Source organism: Rhincodon typus, chromosome 1, assembly GCF_021869965.1.
Source record: "Rhincodon typus isolate 14 chromosome 1, sRhiTyp1.1, whole genome shotgun sequence".
NCBI lineage: Eukaryota > Metazoa > Chordata > Chondrichthyes > Orectolobiformes > Rhincodontidae > Rhincodon > Rhincodon typus.
Window position 1 is genome coordinate 85,046,335 of NC_063332.1, and position 20,128 is coordinate 85,066,462.

General features: G+C 39.1%; 1 protein-coding gene across 1 annotated transcript in view; it reads right to left on the bottom strand.

Annotated features, from left to right (window-relative positions):
* Positions 1 to 20,128, bottom strand: part of LOC109932995 (sister chromatid cohesion protein PDS5 homolog A-like) — a 160,982-nt gene that overhangs the window by 90,944 nt on the left and 49,910 nt on the right. The window contains exons 6-8 of the mRNA XM_048600833.1: positions 18,623 to 18,749; positions 8,454 to 8,534; positions 4,546 to 4,686 (exon numbers count right to left, since the gene is read on the bottom strand). Coding sequence (XP_048456790.1) covers positions 4,546 to 4,686; positions 8,454 to 8,534; positions 18,623 to 18,749 — 349 coding nt within the window. The remainder of the gene's footprint in view (positions 1 to 4,545; positions 4,687 to 8,453; positions 8,535 to 18,622; positions 18,750 to 20,128) is intronic.

The following is a 20,128-nucleotide window of genomic DNA, read 5'->3' on the forward strand; positions in this document are numbered from 1 at the left end:
TCATCTTAAACTTATGCCCTCTAGCATCCACCCATCCCCTCCCCTCCATGGGTAAAAGACCTTCATCATTCACCTTATCTATGCCCCCATGATTTTATAAATCTCTATGAAGTCACCCCGAAGCCTTCTACACTCCAGTGAACAAAGTCCCAGCCTATCCAGACTCTCCTTATAAAGTGAACCTTGCAGTCTCTATAAAAACTTTGTAAATTTTTTTTTTTTTTAACCCTTTCCACTTTAATAACTTCCTTCCTATAGCATGGCAGCCAAAATCGTCCGCAGTACTCCAAAGTGGTCTCACCAATGTCATGTATAGCTGTAACATGACATCCCAACTCCCATACTCAATGCTCTGACCAATAAAGGCAAGCGTGCCAAACAGCTTCTTCACCACCCTGTCTACAGAAGAGGCAAGGGTCAACTGGGGCCAGCAGAATAATGGAGTTATAATAATGGGCCACAGTCAGATTATCCAGAGTTTTACACTGGAGGTTTACAGACCAAATGGTGTACTCTTGGTCTTGTTTCTTACGGTCACTGACTCAAAAACAAGTTTTTTTTCATCCTTAGCAAGGTAGCAGTTTCTTTCATTCAGTCACAAGACACTAGATTGAAAACCAGTTATTCACACAATTATGCCCTCCAGTTTAATTTAATCTTACCGTCACACTGGTTTACTCAGTCATCTCAGAAACTACAGAAAGTTTGCAGGGAGCAATCAACCACAAGCAAACAAAAACATTTAGAATTTGTCCATTTAAGTAAATAACTAACTGATTCTTCTGATTTGAACAACAATTTGAACTCAGCAAACTCTACCACCTGTTTGAAGGTTGCTTAACTAGATTAAATTGTTTAAATCATTTAAGTTGGTTTCATCCTTTCAAAAGATAAGTTAGGTTAATTAGTTGCTACAGTCAGCAAGATGACAAGTACTGCATATGCAACTGTTAATACTATTATTGCAGCCTAGATATAGATTGTCATAATTTGTTTGTTTGTGCAGCTGGTTAGGGCATAATTTTTGTTCCCCTTTTGCTTCAAAATATATACTGAATTAGATTTTTAAGACTGGTCTTTTTGATGCTCTCCTGTTTTTAAGACACAGTACTGTAAAAGCAATTTATTGAAAAGGTTATAGCTAGTGAAGCTAGGATTCAAAAAGAACCAAGACTCATTTACAAGTGCATTTTAAATACAGAAGCCGAAAGAGGGGGAAAAATCTGAATATTCACAGAATTATATATGCATAGAATCCCTGCTGTGCGAAAGCAGGTCATTCGGCCCATCAAGTCCACACCCCAACCCCCCAAAATCCCCATAATCCTGCATTTCCCATGGTTAATCCAGCTGGCCTGCACATTCCTGGAAACAAGGGCAATTTAGTGTGACCAATCCACCTAACCTGGACATCTTTGGACTATGGGAGGAAACCAGAGATACAGGGAGAATGTGCAAACTCCACACAGTTGCACGAGGGTTGAAATGAACCTGGGTTCCTAGCGCTGACAGGCAGCGGTGCTAACCACTGATCTACCGTGTCACCCATTGACTTCCGGTTTTCCCATAAATCATGAACAGTTAGTTTCAAGCTTCTGTGGGTTTGGCAATTTTGAGAACTGATAGTGATGTAGGGAAAATCATAATCGAGCATGTTGAAACAGAATAGACAGAGGGGAGCCAGTAAACTTGTTGTATTTGGACTTCCAGAACGCGTTCGACAAAGTACCTCTCAAAAAGTTGTCATAAGAGAAGAGGCCACAGTGTTGGAGGTGGTATACTGGCACAGATAGAGAATTAGCTAACTGGCAGGAAACAGTGAACGGGGATAAGGGGTTCGTCTTTAGATTGGCGATCTGAGACTAGTGAGGTTTGATAGGAATCAGTACTGGGTCCACAACTGTTTACAATATATATTAATGACTTGGAGGGATCAAAGCGAACGTACTGTAGCCAAATTGCACATGAAACAAAATAGAAAGATTGCAAGGGGTGTAAACAGTTTACAGGGAGATAAATAAGTGGTCAAAAGATTGGCAAATTGAGTATAACATGTGAAAATGTAAAGTTGTTCATTTTGGAAGGCAGAACAAGTTGGAGAAAAACTGCAGACAGCTGCAAGACAAAGGGACTTGGGGGTACTTGTACATGAAACACAGAAAGCTAGCATCATAGGTGCTGCAGGAAATCAGGAAGGCTAATGGAATGTTGGCCCTTATTCCAAGGGGGTTGGAATAGAAGAGTAGGGAAGTCTTACTGCAACTGTACGAGGTGCTGGTGAGACCACATATGGAGTCCTGTGAGCAGTTCAGAGAAGGTTCACTTAGATTATCACCACCCCACCCCCCACAACGCTGCACATATGGAGGGATTGTCTTATGAGCAAAGGTTAAACAGGTTGGGCCATTACTCATTGGAATTTAGATGTATGAGAGGTGATGTCATTGAAACACATAGGGTTCTTAAGGGCTTGACAGGGTAAATTCTGAGAGGATGTTACCCCCTCATGTGTCTAGGGCCAGACAGAATAAAGTGGCATCAATTTAAGGCTGAGATGAGGAGGATTTTGTCCTCTGAGGGTTGGTAGCCTTTGGAGCTCTACTCGCACAGCTGTCTGTGGCAAAGAGTCCTGGAGTATATTTAAGGCTGGAATAGATAGATTTTTGATTAGTAGGGGATATCAAGAATTATAAAGAAAGGACAGGAAAGTGAGACATGAGAAACATCAGATCAGCCATGATCGTACTGAATGATAGAACAGGCATGAGGGGCCAAATGGCCTACTCCTGTCCTGTTTCTTATGGTCTTAAGGAAATGGTGTTTTGTATCAAATATAGGAAGGCCAATGGTAAATGTCTAAGAATGGAATTGGGGCATCAGTATGGTCCCTGAATTACCCCAATCAATTTTAATCTAGCTTGGAAAAAATATTATTTGTATAATACCCTACTTTAAAATAATTTAGGACTCCGTGCTTTAGCTATGAACCTTTCAATGGAACAATGACAAAAGCTTTTGCAAGTAGCTAAAACACAATAAAAAAACTAATTTTCACTGTTTTATTTCAATATCATCTTAATAAAGAATATTTGGGCTTTTTAAATGTATCTACCTACTGAATCCAAGTTCACAGTCTTTAAAATGTTATAGTTCCTTTGGAGCTCAAAAATGCGAAAATCGAAAGTTGTTGGAAATACTTACCCATAAGTTATTCCACTAGTCCACTATTCACAGCTATGTCTCCACTCTTTTAATGATTATGGAGTTGTGTTAGCTACTTCGCAAAGCTCAGGAACATAATCCAAAGTTTAGTCAACTTAGGTGAGCTTCACTAAGTTCAACCCTCTTTGCTGTGAGATACTTAAGTGCAAGTGACTTTGGCTTCTGTTTCTTTTAAATGTATCTAACCTCATTATAGCTGGAATATCATTTACTATTTGCCTAGCATAGATCTTCTGTGGCTCCTGTAAATCAAGTATTTCACTTCAGCAAATCGCTTATCCCTAGGTAAAGACAATGTAATTGTAATAATTTGAAGTTGTTTTTGTCCCCAAAGTATTCAAATTATTTAGAAATTCGAATTAAACAACTTGCACACTGACTCTCATGAATGCAACTGAATTATCCAGTAATTTGAATTAAGCAACTTCTAATTAACAGGAGTAGACTCTAACCTTTTAGTAATTTTCTATTTGTCCTTAGATTCTAAGCGCTTGTAATCATGTCATCTGGATTTATATTTTAACTTTTGTTGACTGCAGCAGATTTTGAAAAGTGCTTCATTGTTCATAAGAACTGAAGTGACAATGTTAAAATGAGTACTTAGTTAATTTTTCTCACCTACTTTTGCTACTTTATCCCACTTATATATGCTGTGGTTGGTTAGATAGTTCGCAGACATTTCATTATCCTGCTGGGTAACATCATCAGTACAGCCTCCGATGAAGCACTGTTGTATTTTCCCGCCTGATATTTAAACCCTGGGGTCCACTGGAATCGATTACCTCATTTCTGCTTTTTCTTTGCAGTGGTATATATATAGTGTCTAATTCTAGGTGTTTATTGATGGCCTTCTTGGTGGAGAACCAGACCTCTAGAAATTCCTGTGCTTATCTCTGTTTGCCCTGTCCACCAAGAAGGCCATCAATAAACACCTAGAATTAGACCCTATATATACACCACTGCAAAGAAAAACCGGAAATGAGGTAATCAACTCCAACAGATCCCAGGGTTTAAATGTCAGGCGGGAAAACACAACAGCGCTTCATCGGAGGCTGTACTGATGATGTTACCCAGCAGGGTAACGAAACGTCTGCGAACTAACGAACCAACTCGACGAGCAAACCAACCACAGCATCCACAACCTGAGCTACAAATCTACTCAAGAACCTTAGACCCATTTACATGCAAACATCAGATTTTTAAAAACTTTTGTATATTTTGAAAGCCCTTTTTATTACCGTTAGCAATTACTTATCTTCAAAAAAGATAAATTGCAATAAGAATTATCTCTCATCAGTCACGCATCCATCAACGAAAAGTTACCTTAAGTTTAAACTCGAGCTGTGGCATAACCGAGAGGAGGAGATGAGGATCAATAGCGAAAAGCTCCATAATGAGATCAAAAACATGTTCAGATAAATCACTGACTGAAGACTTTCCCAGAACTAGGACCTGATTGAAGAACTGATTAAACAAATTCCGTTAAGTATACAGCTGAAATCAGTGAGAGCACATAGAAAACAAAGTAATAATTTTTATAAATACTGTATTGCTATTAAGTAAAATCCAGTAATACTCATTCCAATACATAATAAATTTAACAGAACTCCATTGGCTATTTCAATGAGTGTTCTTCCAAAAGTGAAGTAAAAAATTACATCTGTGATGGGTGACGTTCCACCTCTCCTAATACACATTTTACATGAGCAAAAGCAATGTGATTTGCTGGTATCTGTTTGAAGTTCAGCTCAAAATTAGTATTAGTTTATGACTGTTTGTTTATGCCAGACTAGGTGCCTCAAATTTTAAAATTACAAACCACCCAGTATCATAGAGCCATAAAAAAAATCCGCTTCTGATTCACAACCTTTATTGAGACATAACAGAGAAAAAGAGCACCTGATCTGGGAACTGCTTTTCTGTAATTTGTGCTATTTTTGTGATGTAGCACACAAGAGCTGAACCATCCTGCTCCAAAAAGTGTTGAAAATCATAAGTTGTTAAAATAACATAATTGTCATAAAAAGTCACCTTTCCCAGCTACTTAAGCACAGAAAGTTGCTATTTTAAAATTGTACTTTGAAAGTCCGTGGTTTAGCCAATATTGTCAATAGCATCATAACTAAGCCATAGCTTGGAGCATGGCTGGAGTGGCTTCTATTATAGGCTTTTTCATAGTTTAACGGTCTGATTCTGAAAAGTCAACTGCATTTAGGAAGAAAGTTATGAACACAAACAAAAAACTGTTCAAGGGTTACGGAAAGTGGGCAGGAGAGGGGAGTTGAGGCTGAGATGAGATCAGCCACGATCCTATCAAATGGCAGAGCAGGGTTTTGGGACCAAATTGCCTACTCGTGCTCCTAGTTCTTATCACCTAACACTTTATAAACTGAATATCATGACGGTTTCTAAAAAATATTTAAGATGAACTACTTTAGAGCATTACAAATACGTAACCTACAAGAGTGGCTTATGCCTGGGGATAATGACCAAGTTTCAAGAAATCAAACATCAATCATTTACAAGTTGATCAATACCTATGCACTGTTAGAACAGTTCTATGGTTAAGAATGATTGTTTTCTATAATCCTGTGTAATATTAAAAATAACAAAATCTCAATCCATTAAAACAAAACTCTTTTGGGTGTTGGAGAAAATCCTGAAAAAAAATGAAGCTTTTCCTTTACTCTGATTTACATAATGTAAGAATTAGGAACAAGAGTTAGCCCTTTGGCATGAATCTGCTCAGCCATTCAATAGGATTGTGGCTGACGTCCCGTACACCTACCCAAATTTTCTTCCTATGTCTGATTCTATTAACATTTTAATCTCTGACATAGATACGTTCATTAACTGGGCTTAACCAAGCCCTCTGAAGTAAAGCTCATTGAATGAGCAAGTTACTTGCCTATTTATTAAATGTATTTAATGGCCAGCCCCTTAGTCAGACTCATCTAGACTCCTGGCTCCATTCTGTCACGCCCCTTAAGAATTCATGTTTCAATGAGATCAACTCTCATTTTTCTAAGCTCCAGGTAGATTGTATAATCTATGTTGACCTTTGAAGCCTTGAAAAATCCTTCCAAGAAGGGCAGTCAATGTACATCCCAAGTGCAAAATGCACAAGCTTCTGGACCTGTTGGTCTAAGTGATCACCAGTGTGAAATGTGGAAAAGACAATATGCTGGTTAATTCATGTTGTACAAATTTGATTATTTATGTGTTTTATTGAATATGTTAATTTTAAACACAGAGAAACTACCAAAAACTTTCTAAATGGTCAAGTTTGATTGCCTTCAGTACCTGATTCAGACAGTTCATCAAATTGATTCTAAGTCACTCTGTAGTTTCAAAATCATCCCTCCTCAACAATCATCTTGTCTGCTATCTATTAAGTTGGATATTCCACCTGTTTTGGAATGATTGGATGACAGTTTGGGCATTAATAGCTACTACGATTGGACACAAAACATGAAAGGGTGAGATGGTGATGGTCCCAGTCAACCAAGGAAATATTCCACTCACTATGAACATGAACCATGATTACTTTATAAGCCAGAGGATATAAACAAATCCCACACCAACAAGTTGCATTCTCAGGCCACATGTTATCGATGTGCTACTTCACTCCCACTTAGTCCAATCATTGCCATAAACATGCACAAAAATCTACAAAGAATTTGATTTTCAGCATTTTGACATCTGGAAATCACCGCAGGCTTCAATTGTGTTCCAGCTACCACACATGCAGGTTAATATCACAAAGAATCTTGATTGGTCATATCCTGTGATTTTCACTAGAATGGTTCCTGGATCTTTCAAATTCATAGATCAGCTGCTGGGCACACTGAAACTTAAAAGATATTTCAACCATGCTGTTGATGTGAGATAATCGGTGCTCATGTTTTTGATGAATCACTGGATACTGGTAATTCTGGCATGGGCCTTTTGATAGTCTGTGAGCTCTAGGTCTTTTGCTGCAACACTAGACATCTGTGTTCCAAAAAGCAGTTTTGCGAACTAGCTGCTGCTCTAAAATCTTGGCTGAATTTGGGTTTGATTTGGCTTACATGTGTGTAGATGCATTGCATTTCTGGTAATGTCGTAACCATTCAGACCATTTTCAAGGACACACCCTGATATCTGCTTCTGAAGATCAGGTCAATGGCTCCATGTTCTCAGCACATTTGGTCTTGGGCATCAACTTGAGCGTACATTCTTCCTTATTTCATTCTTGCACCATTTTTTGACTAACACCACATTTCCTTGTTGCAGCTTAGATATTTGCCAACTTTTAAGTTTGAAGCTAATCTTAAACCTTACTTTTTCCTATAAAAGACATTTTTTCCCCATCATCCACCATGTGCTGCTGACTATGTTTGGGCCTATCTTAAACTTACACACATCACTTGTTTGATCCTCTGCACTGAAATGTAGCATGCGAAAGAAAACAGGCATTGTCCAGCTACGTCCACAAAAAGCAGGGCAAAACCAACCCAGATAATTATTGTTCCAGCCGTCTACTCTCAGTATCAGCGAAGTGATGATTATTTAAATACAAACAATGCGCAGTGTTATAGGGTAAAGCAAAGAGATGGGCATTAAGTCAAAACGCTCAGAGAGCCATTTCTGAGGCAACAGGCCAATGGTCCCCTTCTGTACCAGAACAATTTTGTGAAACTGTGAAAGAAATTAAGAAGTGGAAAGGAGAAGTTATATAATTTAAGAAATACAGTCCCAATCATGAAGTGAAAAAGGTATGAACATAACTGCTGATACTTTTCATAAACAGATAAATTTGGTTCAGAATGCTCCGCTTGGAAAAAGTGGAAATTTAACTTAAATATTTCTTAGCGCAAGAGCAGAGATGACCAAATATTCCATATCCATTTGCGCCACATCTGACAGGTGGTGAAAAAAGTCAGGACTTACCATCAGTTAGAACATAGTTACTTTACCAGCAAGGACTGGAAATATCAGAAATTTAAAAGGAGCAACTAATCAATGAAAGCAAAAACAAGTCTTTAAACTATTGCGATTGGATTTATCTTTCCAAACAGGATGGGTTAGGTTACAGAGTAATCGGTCACAAGGCATTATGAAAAAAGTAAATATTTGAGCTATTTCAAACTTCAGTCTATAATTTGCGCAATCAAAACTGCACAATCCAACATGTGCTATGAACTGAGTGGACAAGAAGATGGCGAATTTTGTTCAATCAAAATACTTACACTCGCAATACATGGTTCAATTGTTTGAGCTGTTCTCTTCAGGAGTACTTTAGCTAAATCATAGGCTTGCTTATTCATGTTCTGAAACAAAAACATGTGAACACTTATATGAATGCATTCATCATACCTAATACACTATATTCAGAAAATTGCCTTTAAAACATACATAAAAGTTAGGGTCTACGCTATCTCTTTGATATATTTTGAGGGGGTTTAGTCTGGTCCATAATATTCAGCAAGCACATGGGTGATGGGTGAATGGGATTTGATACAAATTAGAACAGAGGAAAGAGTTTTGGAAGACTTCAGGTTTTGTCATTTATATTTTATACATATATACATTATATATATGGTCGGGACTGTATTAAAATAGGTCTAAAGTTAACAAGTCAGCTGAGGCTGGGAAAGAGATGGATGATGTTATGAAAGTAGAAATAACTTGTCTCAGTGATGGTGCAGATGTATAATTGAAAGCTCATCTCAGGGTGATATACCTGCATGGTTGTGACAGTCTGGTCCAGCCTCAGACGATTGCCAATGACAGCGATAAAGTCAATGGCTAGGGAGCAAAGTTTGTAGTGCAGACTAAATACAATGACTTCAGTCTTCTCAATATTCAATTAGAGAAAATTTGAAGTCATTATTTCTGGATGTCAGACAAACACTCTGGAAAATTTAGATAGTGGACAGAATCTGAGGCAAAGCTGCATGTCATGGAGAAAGGGGTGAGAGGGAGAGATAGTCATCTTAGGTGGTACAATGCACAACAGACCAGAAATGGAAGAGCAGAGAGATCTTGGAAGGTTGTTGTGCTGGAGAAGATGATCGAGATTGAGAAAATAATTTCAAAATAAGGAGTTGGGATGTTATGTTGAGGGTGTTCAGGTCGTTGGTGAGGCCTCTTCTGGAGTACTGTGTACAGTTCTGGTCGCCTTGTTAAAGGAAGAACATTATTAAATTGGAGAAGGTTCAGAAAAGATTTACCAGGAATGGAGGGTTTGAGTTATAAAAATAGGCTGGGACTTTTTCCACTGGAACATAGGACGTTGAGGGGTGACTTTATGGAGGTTTATAAAATCATGAAGGGCACAGATGAGGTGAATAGCAAAGGTCTTTTCCCAAAGGTGGGGGAGCTCAAAACTAGGGGCCATATTTTTAAGGTGAGAGGAGAAAGATTTGAAAAGGACATAAAGGGCACATTTTTGTTTTACACACAAGAGTGGTTAGTGTGTAGAATGAACTACCACAGGAAGTGGTGGATGCAGGTACAGTTTGAGAGACTTTTGGACAGGTACATGTATAGGAAAAGTTTAGAGGGATATGGGCCAAATGCAGGCAGATGGGACTAGTTTAGTTTGGAAACATGGTCAGCATGGACTAATTGGATCCATGGCCTGTTTCCATGCTGTATGACTATAATTATACACAACCAGTAGATTTCATAACATTAACCATTATAAATCTATAGATAGTTGAGCAGATAATAAAGGCAATGCAAAAGTCACATCAATATTTTCCTTTTATATGTAATGGCTTGACAAGCCCGTATATGACGATTTTTAAATACTCCATTATTTCTGGGTAAGTTTCTATCCAAACCAGATATTCCCTGCTATTCAGTGTACATATCCAGTTAGTAGTTCTGTCTCACATGCCAGTGTGATAACAGGTTCAATCTCTGGTATTTGCAGATACATGATCTCATGTTAGATTCTATCACAGTTGTGTTGACCTGTGGGTACGTTAGTGAGTGTTCTCACTTGATTTTCTTTATATTCCTGACACAAACATTCTGCAGTGAAAACAGGATTGGTCTCAATGTGAAAATATAAAGCTGAAATTCAGATCATTGCTGCTGAAAAAAAGCTGGATTTCATGTGTTCTGAAAGCTATCAGATTGTTAACTGAAGCACTCCAGTGGACTATTAAAAAGCACTAGCATGGTGGGATGGTACTTGTATAGTGGCAATGTTACAAGACTAGGACCCAGAAACGTCAGGCTAATGTTCTGAGGGCATGGTCCCAAATTCCATCATGGCAAATGGCGAACTGTGAATTCAATTTAAAAAATCTGGAATGACGACCACTTAACCAATGTTGACTGCCATAAAAACCCATCAGTTTCACTTAAGAAACATCAGGAAAGGGAATCTGCCATTCATACACAGTCCAGCCTACACGTAATTCCAGATCCTCAGCCATGTGGTTGGTGGGCTACAAAATGCTGCCCTTACCAGCGACACCCACATTCCAGGAGCAAATATTTAAAAAATGCTACGCAAAAAAATTGGAAAAGAAAGCATGTCTTTAACCTTTTACTCAAGAACGTTACTGAAGCGTTATTTAAAATGATGGACTGGATGTCAGCCATCCTTGTTGAGACAAAATAATCTTACCAAATTACACGTTAATCCTTGCACTTGTTCTGGTTAACTAATTCAAAAAGCATGACTCCTGAATACAAAGTAATTATCTTCTATTTAAGAAGGTTGAATTTAGTACAGGTGCATCTTCTGGATACTGATGCAAGGCCACAAAATACACGAAAACCAAAAAACAGACCATCATTTTAAGTACAAGACCCTTGAAGTATGCAACATGCAGCTCTCCCCTCCCCAGCTCTCCACAAATTGTTAAGATTGCACAAATAAATCAGATCTGTGGAGGAAGTAACAGATTTAACTTCCAATATGATATTTCCTTAGAAACAGAGGTTGAAACGTTCAGTGCTGCTAAAAATGGCAGGGCCGATTAGGTGGAACACAAGTCGTGGTCAGGGATAGGTTATTGGGAGAAGAAATAAATAAACAGGATGTCACGGAACAACTGGCAAAAATGAGCAGTCATGGTAATTGATGAGATTATATGTTTTACAATTTTTATTCTCTTTAAAGATTGGGAAGAAAAAATGAATAATATGGCTTATAAATATATAAAGCGACAGCTGAAGGACGGGTTACCAAGTGTATATCAGAATTTGAAAACAAATGTGATTTGTTGGCTTTTTGGGATAAGGAGGCAAGAACTGACTAAGTCAACTTAAAAAAAAACAAGATCTGTGAAAGTAAGAAAAAAAAAGAACAGAATGCAAATTGGAATAGTCAACTAAAACAGAAAATCATAACATTATCGTTACAACTGAAAATGTGGATAGAGGTGTCAGGGCTGACAATAAAACATTTCCCCAAGCACAAACTTTTAGGGGAAAATGACAAAGAAACCAGAGAATAGGTACTGTAATTATATCAAAAACAATACTCATTATGACTGTTTCAGAGATAGTAGGAACTGCAGATGCTGGAAAATCTGAGCTAACAAGGTGTAGAGCTGGATGAACACAGCAGGCCAAGCAGTATCAGAGGAGCAGGAAAGCTGACATTTCGGGTCTAGACCCTTCTTCAGAAATGCATTTTTGACCCGAAACGTCAGCTTTCCTGCTCGGCCTGCTGTGTTCATCCAGTCCTACACCTTGTTATCTCACTCATTATGACTGCTTTGAAGACAATTTGGCTTGTATTCATTTAAAAACCCACCCATGTCCTCCGGTTCCAGGCACAAATTACCATTAAGATACTTAATGGGCCCTATTCTTTCCCTCATCATTCTTTTGCCTTTAATGCACTTTTGAAATAATTTAGGATTGTCCTTTATTTTAGCTGCCATTATTCTGTGTCCCCTTTTTGCTCTCCTAATTTCCTTTCCCAATTTCCTTTTTTTAATGTTTCCACTTGGACATTCTGTACTCCTGGAGCTTCTGTTGTTTTGAGCCCTTGGTATCTGCCATAAGCCTCCCTTTTTCTCTTCAACCAGTCCTACATATCCCTTGATATCCAGGATTCGCTGGATTTTTGATCCCATGCTATATTTTTATTGGAACATGTTCCTCTTGTACTCTCCCCATTTCCTTCTTAAATGTGTCCCATTGTTCTGACATGGATTCAGATAAAAGTATCTACTTCCAGATCACTCTGGCCAAATCATATCTGATCTTATTAAAACCAGCCTTACCACAGTTTTAATATTTGATTTTAGGCCCATCCTTGCCCGTTTCCATAACAGTCTTGAAACTAATCAAGCTCAGATCGCTGTCTGCAAAATGTTCCATCACCGATGCGTTAATGCGTTAACCATATACCCAAACTCATTTCCTAAACGTAAGTCCAAGACTGCCCCTTTTCTTGAGAGGCTCTACATACTGACTTAAGCAGCTCCACTGGATGCATGTTAAGAATACTCATTCCCTCTAAACCTTTCACATCATGACTACCCCAGTTGGTGAAGGTGAAATCCCCAATCATGACCCTATTACTTCTGCCCTTCTCTGAAATCTGCCTACAGATTTGCTCTTCTATTTGTCCTCAGACTGTTAGGGGGCCTAGAGTACACACCCAGCAATGAGATTGCTCCTTTTTGGGTTTTAAGTTTTATACATGGCTTAATTTGAGGAGGCTAAGATGTCTTAGGTCATTCTTTGTTCCTGCTGTAATTGTTTCGCTGATCAATATTGCAACACCACCCTTCTCTTATCTCCTTCCCCATCTTGCCTAAAGACCCTGTATCCTGGAATATCAAGTTGCCAATCCTGTCCCCCTCTCAACCATGTCTCACTGACAACAATGAAATCATACCCGCTTATTTGAGTTTATGCCCTGGAGTCATCTGTTTTTTTCGTCAGACTCCTTGCTTTAAAACAAATATCATCCAACATTGCCAAACCTAACTTAAATGGCCTATAATTTATATGCCTTCTTGACTCACTTGCTGTCACTTCTACTTTTGGCATTCATCTGGAATGACCTCCAATTTCTATACTCACTCATACATGGCACTGGAAGTAATCCAGAGAGTACTACTTTTTGGGTGCTGTCCCCTTTAGTTTACTGCCTAGCTCCCTAAATTCTGCTTGGAAGACCTTTGTCTACCTATGTCATTAATACCAATACGTATCACAATCTGTTCACCTTCCCTCTTCAGAATATCCCGCAACCAGTGATATCCATGATCCTGGAACCAGGGAGGAAATCTATCATCCTGGAATCTCTTCTGTGGCTGCAGAAACACCCATCTGTTCCTCTCACAGTTGAATCACCAATCATTCTAGCTCTTCTGTTCTCCTTCCTCCCCTCTTGTACAGCAGACCCACCATGTTGCCATGAAGTTGGCTCCCACTCCTTTCCTCTGCGCAGTCATCTCCCCCAATTGTATCCAAAAAAGTAGATCTGTTAGAAAAGGTGATGTTCACAGGGGACTCCTACACTATCTGCCTTCCTATACTCTGCCCGGTGGTCACCCATGCGCTTTCTGCCTGTCCAGTCTGCACCAACAGTGTGACCACTTCATTGAACCTGTTATCCACAACATGCTCAGCATTGCAGACGCACCACAGCAAGTGCGCCAGAGCTCCAGCTCCAAAATGTGGTCAAGCTAGTAGCTGAAAGCCGGACACACTTACGTCTGAATACAATTAATTTACCTCCCTTACCCCATTTTTGCTTATTGTCATTACTTTATCATATTAGTCCTGGCTTTCACTTATTCTTGTTGTTCCTCAGTTAATCCCTCCTTCCAATTAAAAAATGCACTTTTGGAAATCCCAAGCCAATCAACAGACCACTTCCCTGTGACAATTTGGCATGGTTATTTTTCTCAATCAGCAGTCCCCTGAAGCAGCAGGCATTAGGGGAGGTAACGGCCTAGTGGTATTAACGCTGGACTGTTAATCCAGAGACCCAGATAACGTTCTGGGGACCCGGGTTCGAATCCTGCCATGACAGATGGTGGAATTTTAATTCAATAAAATACCTGGAATTAAGAGCCTAATGATGACCGTGAATCCACTGCCGATTGTCAGAAAAACTCATCTGGCTCACTAATGTCCTTTAGGGAAGGAAACTGCCATCCTTACCTGGTCTGGCCTATAGGTGACTCCAGACCCATGGTTGACTCTGAACAGCCCTCTGGGCAATGGAGATGGACAATAAATGCTGCCTAGCCAGCGATGCCTTCATCCCGTGAATGAATAAAGAAAAACAAATTAAACTAGGTCTCTTTTGTGGCATAGTGGTAATGTCCTTACCCTTGGACTGGGAGACCCAGGTTCCAGTCCTACCTACTCCAGAGGCGTGTAATGCTATGAAGTGCAGATTGACCCTCCCCTCTGTGAACTAAAAGCAAAACACCCCATAGTCTGTAAAAGGAGTGTGAAAAGTGGTATAACCTGCCTTTCAGCCACTTTTAGTAGTCAAATAAAATAATTCCCTGACACTCACTTTAAAATCAACAATTAACAATTTATTTATCTAACAGTGAACAAATTAATTGAACTATTAAGAAACCGAATAAACGCCTAATAACTAACTATTCCCGAATAAAAACAAGATTCTAATGGTACGCTGTTCCAATAAAAAATGTCGCACTTTTTATAAAAATAAAATGTATAGAATTTAGTTTCTCGAAATTACAGCCAGTTCACGTCTTCTGGAATGCTCTGTGCCTTCTCCATCGAATGTTCTGCCAGGAACGCCTTCTCTGTTGCTTCTTCTGTCAGGAATATTAACTAACTGTGCCATAGGTATGTTTGATTTAGATGGTGCTTTCTCTAAAACTTAGAGAAGACAGAGAGCCAGCAATTCTTCCTTGAGAACTGAGAGCTGTTAACTCTTGCAGATGGCAATTTGTTCTCCTGTCTTTGGCCAACTGCCCTCTTCTTGTATATCCTTGATGACATATCGATATCTTACAGTAGGATTGGTCCTATGTTGTCTTAAATTTGTTTCTTGGTATCTAAATGCCTGGTTCAAATCGATTGGCTAAATTCAAAACTTGTTGTCTTGGTCACAAAACAAAACTGCTGCTTGGTCTGCTAACTGTACAGTCTTTTGATACAAGTGTTTCATTTCGGGTACGGCATTTGGGGAGGCATGGTGGCTCAGTGGTTAGCACTACTGCCTTACAGCGCCAGGAACCCGGGTTCGATTCCACCCTTGGGTGACTGTCTGTGTGGAGTTTGCACATTCTCCCCATATCTGCGTGGGTTTCCTCCCACAAGTCCAAAGATGTGCAGGCTAGGTGAATTGGTCATACTGAATTGCCCATAGTGTTCAGGGATGTATAGATTAGGTGGATGGGTCTGGGTGGACTTGTTGGGTCAAAGGGACTGTTTCCACATTGTATGGATTATATGATTCTACTCTCGATGTATTTTCAACTTCCTCACAGGTATTTTGTTTAAATCTCTAAGCACAGAAAAAGCACATCATCTTTTAAAGGGACCACACAATGCTCCCCCACCTAGCATTTTACAAACACCAAATTCTAACTTCCTGCCTCCCAATCCACAAGTACTCCAACCAACTTCACAAAAGTAATAACATCTCTGAACAAGTTGATTAGAAAAAATATATTAAGCTAGGTCTCCTCACTCGTTGCTGTCCCTCACTATCCTTGGCCTCAATTTAACCTGTTACTGACTCTCCCCTCGCTGCTGTCCCTCTGATCCTGGCCCTCAAGGGGCGGCACGGTGGCTCAGTGGCTAGTACTGCTGCCTCACAGCACCAGGGATCCAGCCTCAGTTCCAGCCTCGGGTGTGTATGGAGTTTACACATTCTACCCATGTCTGCGTGGGCTTCCTCTGGATGCTCCAGTTTCCTCCCACAGTCCAAAGATGTGCAGTTTAGGACGATTGGCTGTGCTAAATTGCCCATAGTAATCAAGGATGTATCGGTTAGGTCAATTAGCCATGGGAAATGCAGGGTTACAGGGAAAAGGTAGGAGGAGGAGTCCGGGTTGGATGCTCTTCAGAGAGTTGGTGTGGACTTGTTTGGCTAAATGGCCTGTTTCCTTACTGCAGGGATTCTATGATCCTGTTGCTGTCTCCTTTCTCTCTGCTCAGTTGAATCTTTAGCCACCTAGGCAAGTTGAGAGTATTCTACCACATTTCTGACTTCATGGTTGAACAGCACTAGGAGACAGAAGCTTACTCACTACATAATTCCTAGCCTTTGATCTTTCCCGTTATCCTACATCAAGTGTTTAGCTGACTAGTCCAGTTCAACTTCTGATAACTGAAAGCCCCCAAGATGTTAACAGTGGGAGATTCAGCGATTCTCTTCTTAGATATAACTGTTTGGCACTTGGGTGATGTGAAAATTACTTGCCAGTCATCAGCCTAAGCCTGGATACTGTTCAGGTCTTGCTGCATTTGGACATGGACTGCTACAGTACCTGAGGAATTGTGTGGCCTCTTTATATTTCACAGGTCTTTTTTGTAAATTGCAGCTGTGGCCTAACTGGTCAATCCTTGAAGCCTGAAAATCCGAGCAGAAAGCAAAGTGTCTTTTACTTCAACATATTCTGTGCATTAAACAGCTCCTCTCCCCTCACTTGCCCTCCTACACCCAACCCAGCACTCCTCATTGTCACAAGGTTCGCACCTGCAGGAAAAGGAATCTATATATACAAGAAAATCTTCAAACATAAATAACAACAGAATACCTGAAAACTCTTGAAGAAACTCTCAAATTGGTGATCAAATATAAACCAAATGATGCACTCCAAATGCCTTATGGTGTATAGGATTTTTCTGGGTTCATAATAGCTCTAATCTATTATACTACATGTGAAAGTGTTTCACTGCTTTGAAAAATGTGGTAAGACCAAGTTTTGTTTCTTTAGGAGACTATAATTTCAAAAATACTGAGTCAACATTCACAACCATGCATATTGAATAACAAGGTGACTGAATTCCAACATCTAATTGTAAATCCTTGGGTAACAGCATTATGATTTGCAGCACTGAACTGATTTACCCGCTTACACATACGCATGAACAGCCACTTTGTTCCAGCTTCTTACTTGCAACTTACCTTAAGAACACAGTGTTCTGCTTCTTAGTTTCAAGAATACAGCTGTTCCACCACTGGGGACTTGCATATATGAACAAAGGTCTGCTAGAAAAAGACTCTCCTTTGTGATTTCTGATTACTGGCATCTCCAATGTCCCACTGCTTCCTTTCTTCCCCCTTCTTAGCTCCAAAAACACTGCTTTCACATCACGGATGTAGAAAGAAAGAAGACTTACAGTACGACCACATCACCATTCTTTCTCAGAACACCGCAACTGTAAAATATATTGCATTCCTCGATCTTTCCCTTCCTCCTGTAATCTATCTTTCAGGGAGCGATTAGCTCAGTTGGCTGGATGGCTGGTTTGCAAAGCAGATTGAGGCCAACAGTGCGGTTCAATTCCTGCACCAACTAAGGTTACCATGGAGGACTCCTCTTCTCAACCTCTCCCCATGCCTAAGGCATGGTGACCCTCAGATAAACCACCACTAGTTGTCTCTCTTGGATGAGACCGCAGCCCTATGATGCTCTGGGACTATGGTTACATTACCTTTTAATATCTCTTTCATATCAAGTTACCTGAATGTTATGTTATAATTTACCTTCCATGTTTGAAATTTGATGGTATCCTGCAAAATAGACATTGGATATCACCTTAGTTTCTTATGAAAAATATCTTCAAGTCACATATGGTTCTGACCGGACACAAATGATCTAATTTGACTTGGTATGTTTGAAGAAGAATTCAGTGGAATGAAGAAGTATAAGAATCCCTGAAGCATTCTAATATGACGGTACTGATAATCACAGAAAATAGGTTTCTTTTTAAAAACAAGTACTATAAGCACAATAATAACGAAGCTAAAGGTGCAGCTCAGCATGAAACTTCACACAGAGAAAAAGCAGATCAGCTCATTACATTATAAAGATGCAAGAGAAGACCACAATATGAAATTATGGTAGATGGTCAAATAGTCTTGGATCAGTGTAATTTCTTTGATTTTAAAATGATTTCACAAAAGATTTCCTGTTATTAAAAAGTTAATTAGTTTATTCTTAAAATGTGTTTTAAACCCCCCAAAAAACATCTCAAACACTTATAAAAAGTGGATTCAATGAAAAGGCAGGAGAGAGAATAGTTGTTGAGAACTATCAATCATTGGAAGACAAATCTGGTGAACAGCAGGCAACAGCAAGATGATGTCCAGGCAAGAGGTGAGAAAACTGCAGTTCAGGACAACTGCAATTTAAACACTTCTCGCATGTTTATTTCTACTTCAGATAATTTGGTTTCCCATCAAAATATTCCATTCAAAATCAAATACCTTGTGTGCAGGAATAAGGTTGATAAGAATGGAGTCCAGTAGGTCCTGTGTTACTCCATCTCCTTCCATGATGATAGAACTCATCAAATCCAACATGTGCATCTGAACCTTCTGATTGTGGCTGTTGCTAAGATAAAAATATGTTCAAATCATTACTGATCACAGAACTACCTCCTGCAGTTAAAAGTGGTATACCTCATTCTGCAAATAGGGCTACTAATGCACCCCTTGATAACAGACTCTGCGCCTCCTGAAGTTGTTGTGATTTGGGAATAATATTTGGAAAAAAAACTCAGGGTTACCATTTACAAACACGCTAATTAATTAGTCTGCTCAGCCCTTCGAGCCTACGCCACCATTTGATAAGGATATGGCTGATCTGACTGAGGCTTCTACTTTCCTGCTACTTTTTATACTCTACAAATATCCTAAACCTATGGACATTTTTATGTTCGAAGTTAAAATTGCCACTTTTGTTTTGATTGGATGGCATTTTACCATGCAACTAGAAAAAGTTGGCTTACGATTTTATTACCACTGAACATAAACATTTGACCACCTTTCCTGATCCTCTCACCACAAATCAATCTTTTGATTATATTCAACACAATGTATTTAATTCTAATTTACAATAAGCAGAAAAATGTACATTAATAACTTCAGAAATCACGTTCTGGAGAAACAGTAACAAACTAAACCTGAGACCAGAAACTGCACCAGGTTAAGTAAAGATAATTTATTTCTCCAGTTTGTAGTTTGATATCACCTCTAATTGTCAAAAAGCACATTATTCAGCAATAGTTTTTATTTTGTGACAATATTTGAACACAAGTGAAATGCATCACATAAAAAAATTAAACAGGAGGCGAACAGAATTCTTCAGTGACTAAGATTAATTTAATGATATATGAATACAAACTAAATAAATGCCATGACTATTTTACAACATACTGAGAAAGGCAACCAATTCAAATATAGCAGACATGCTGCAATATTCAAGGGGAAGTTCTATTTAAGTTCTTCTGTTAATCTACAATACCACTTCCTGAAAATTATCATGGTTACACAGAGGTAAACTGAAAAACCATGATAATGGGAGGCAGAAGGCAAGTTAAAAAACAGTGAGATAACAAGGTGTAGAGCTGGATGAACACAGCAGGCCAAGCAGCATCATAGGAGCAGGAAGGCTGACGTTTCGGGCCTAGACCCTTCAATTTCAGCCCAGTCAAACAAGCTGGAAGATGCCAACTTTGATTTTTCGTCTGTCCTCAGAGAACTTAGACTAAGCAAAAGGACAATACAAACATAAACAGCAATCTTGGAACAAAACACCCAATCAAATAATTGTCTGGGAGGACTCCTGTCTATCAGATTTATATACTGAATGTAAGGCATATAGGGTTCATCGTTAAGTACGGCTAGAAAAAAAGAGGAAGTAAATAATTTCCTCCTGTTTTAACTTTTGGAAGGAAATATGATGTAACAAAATATATTGGGAGTTTAAAA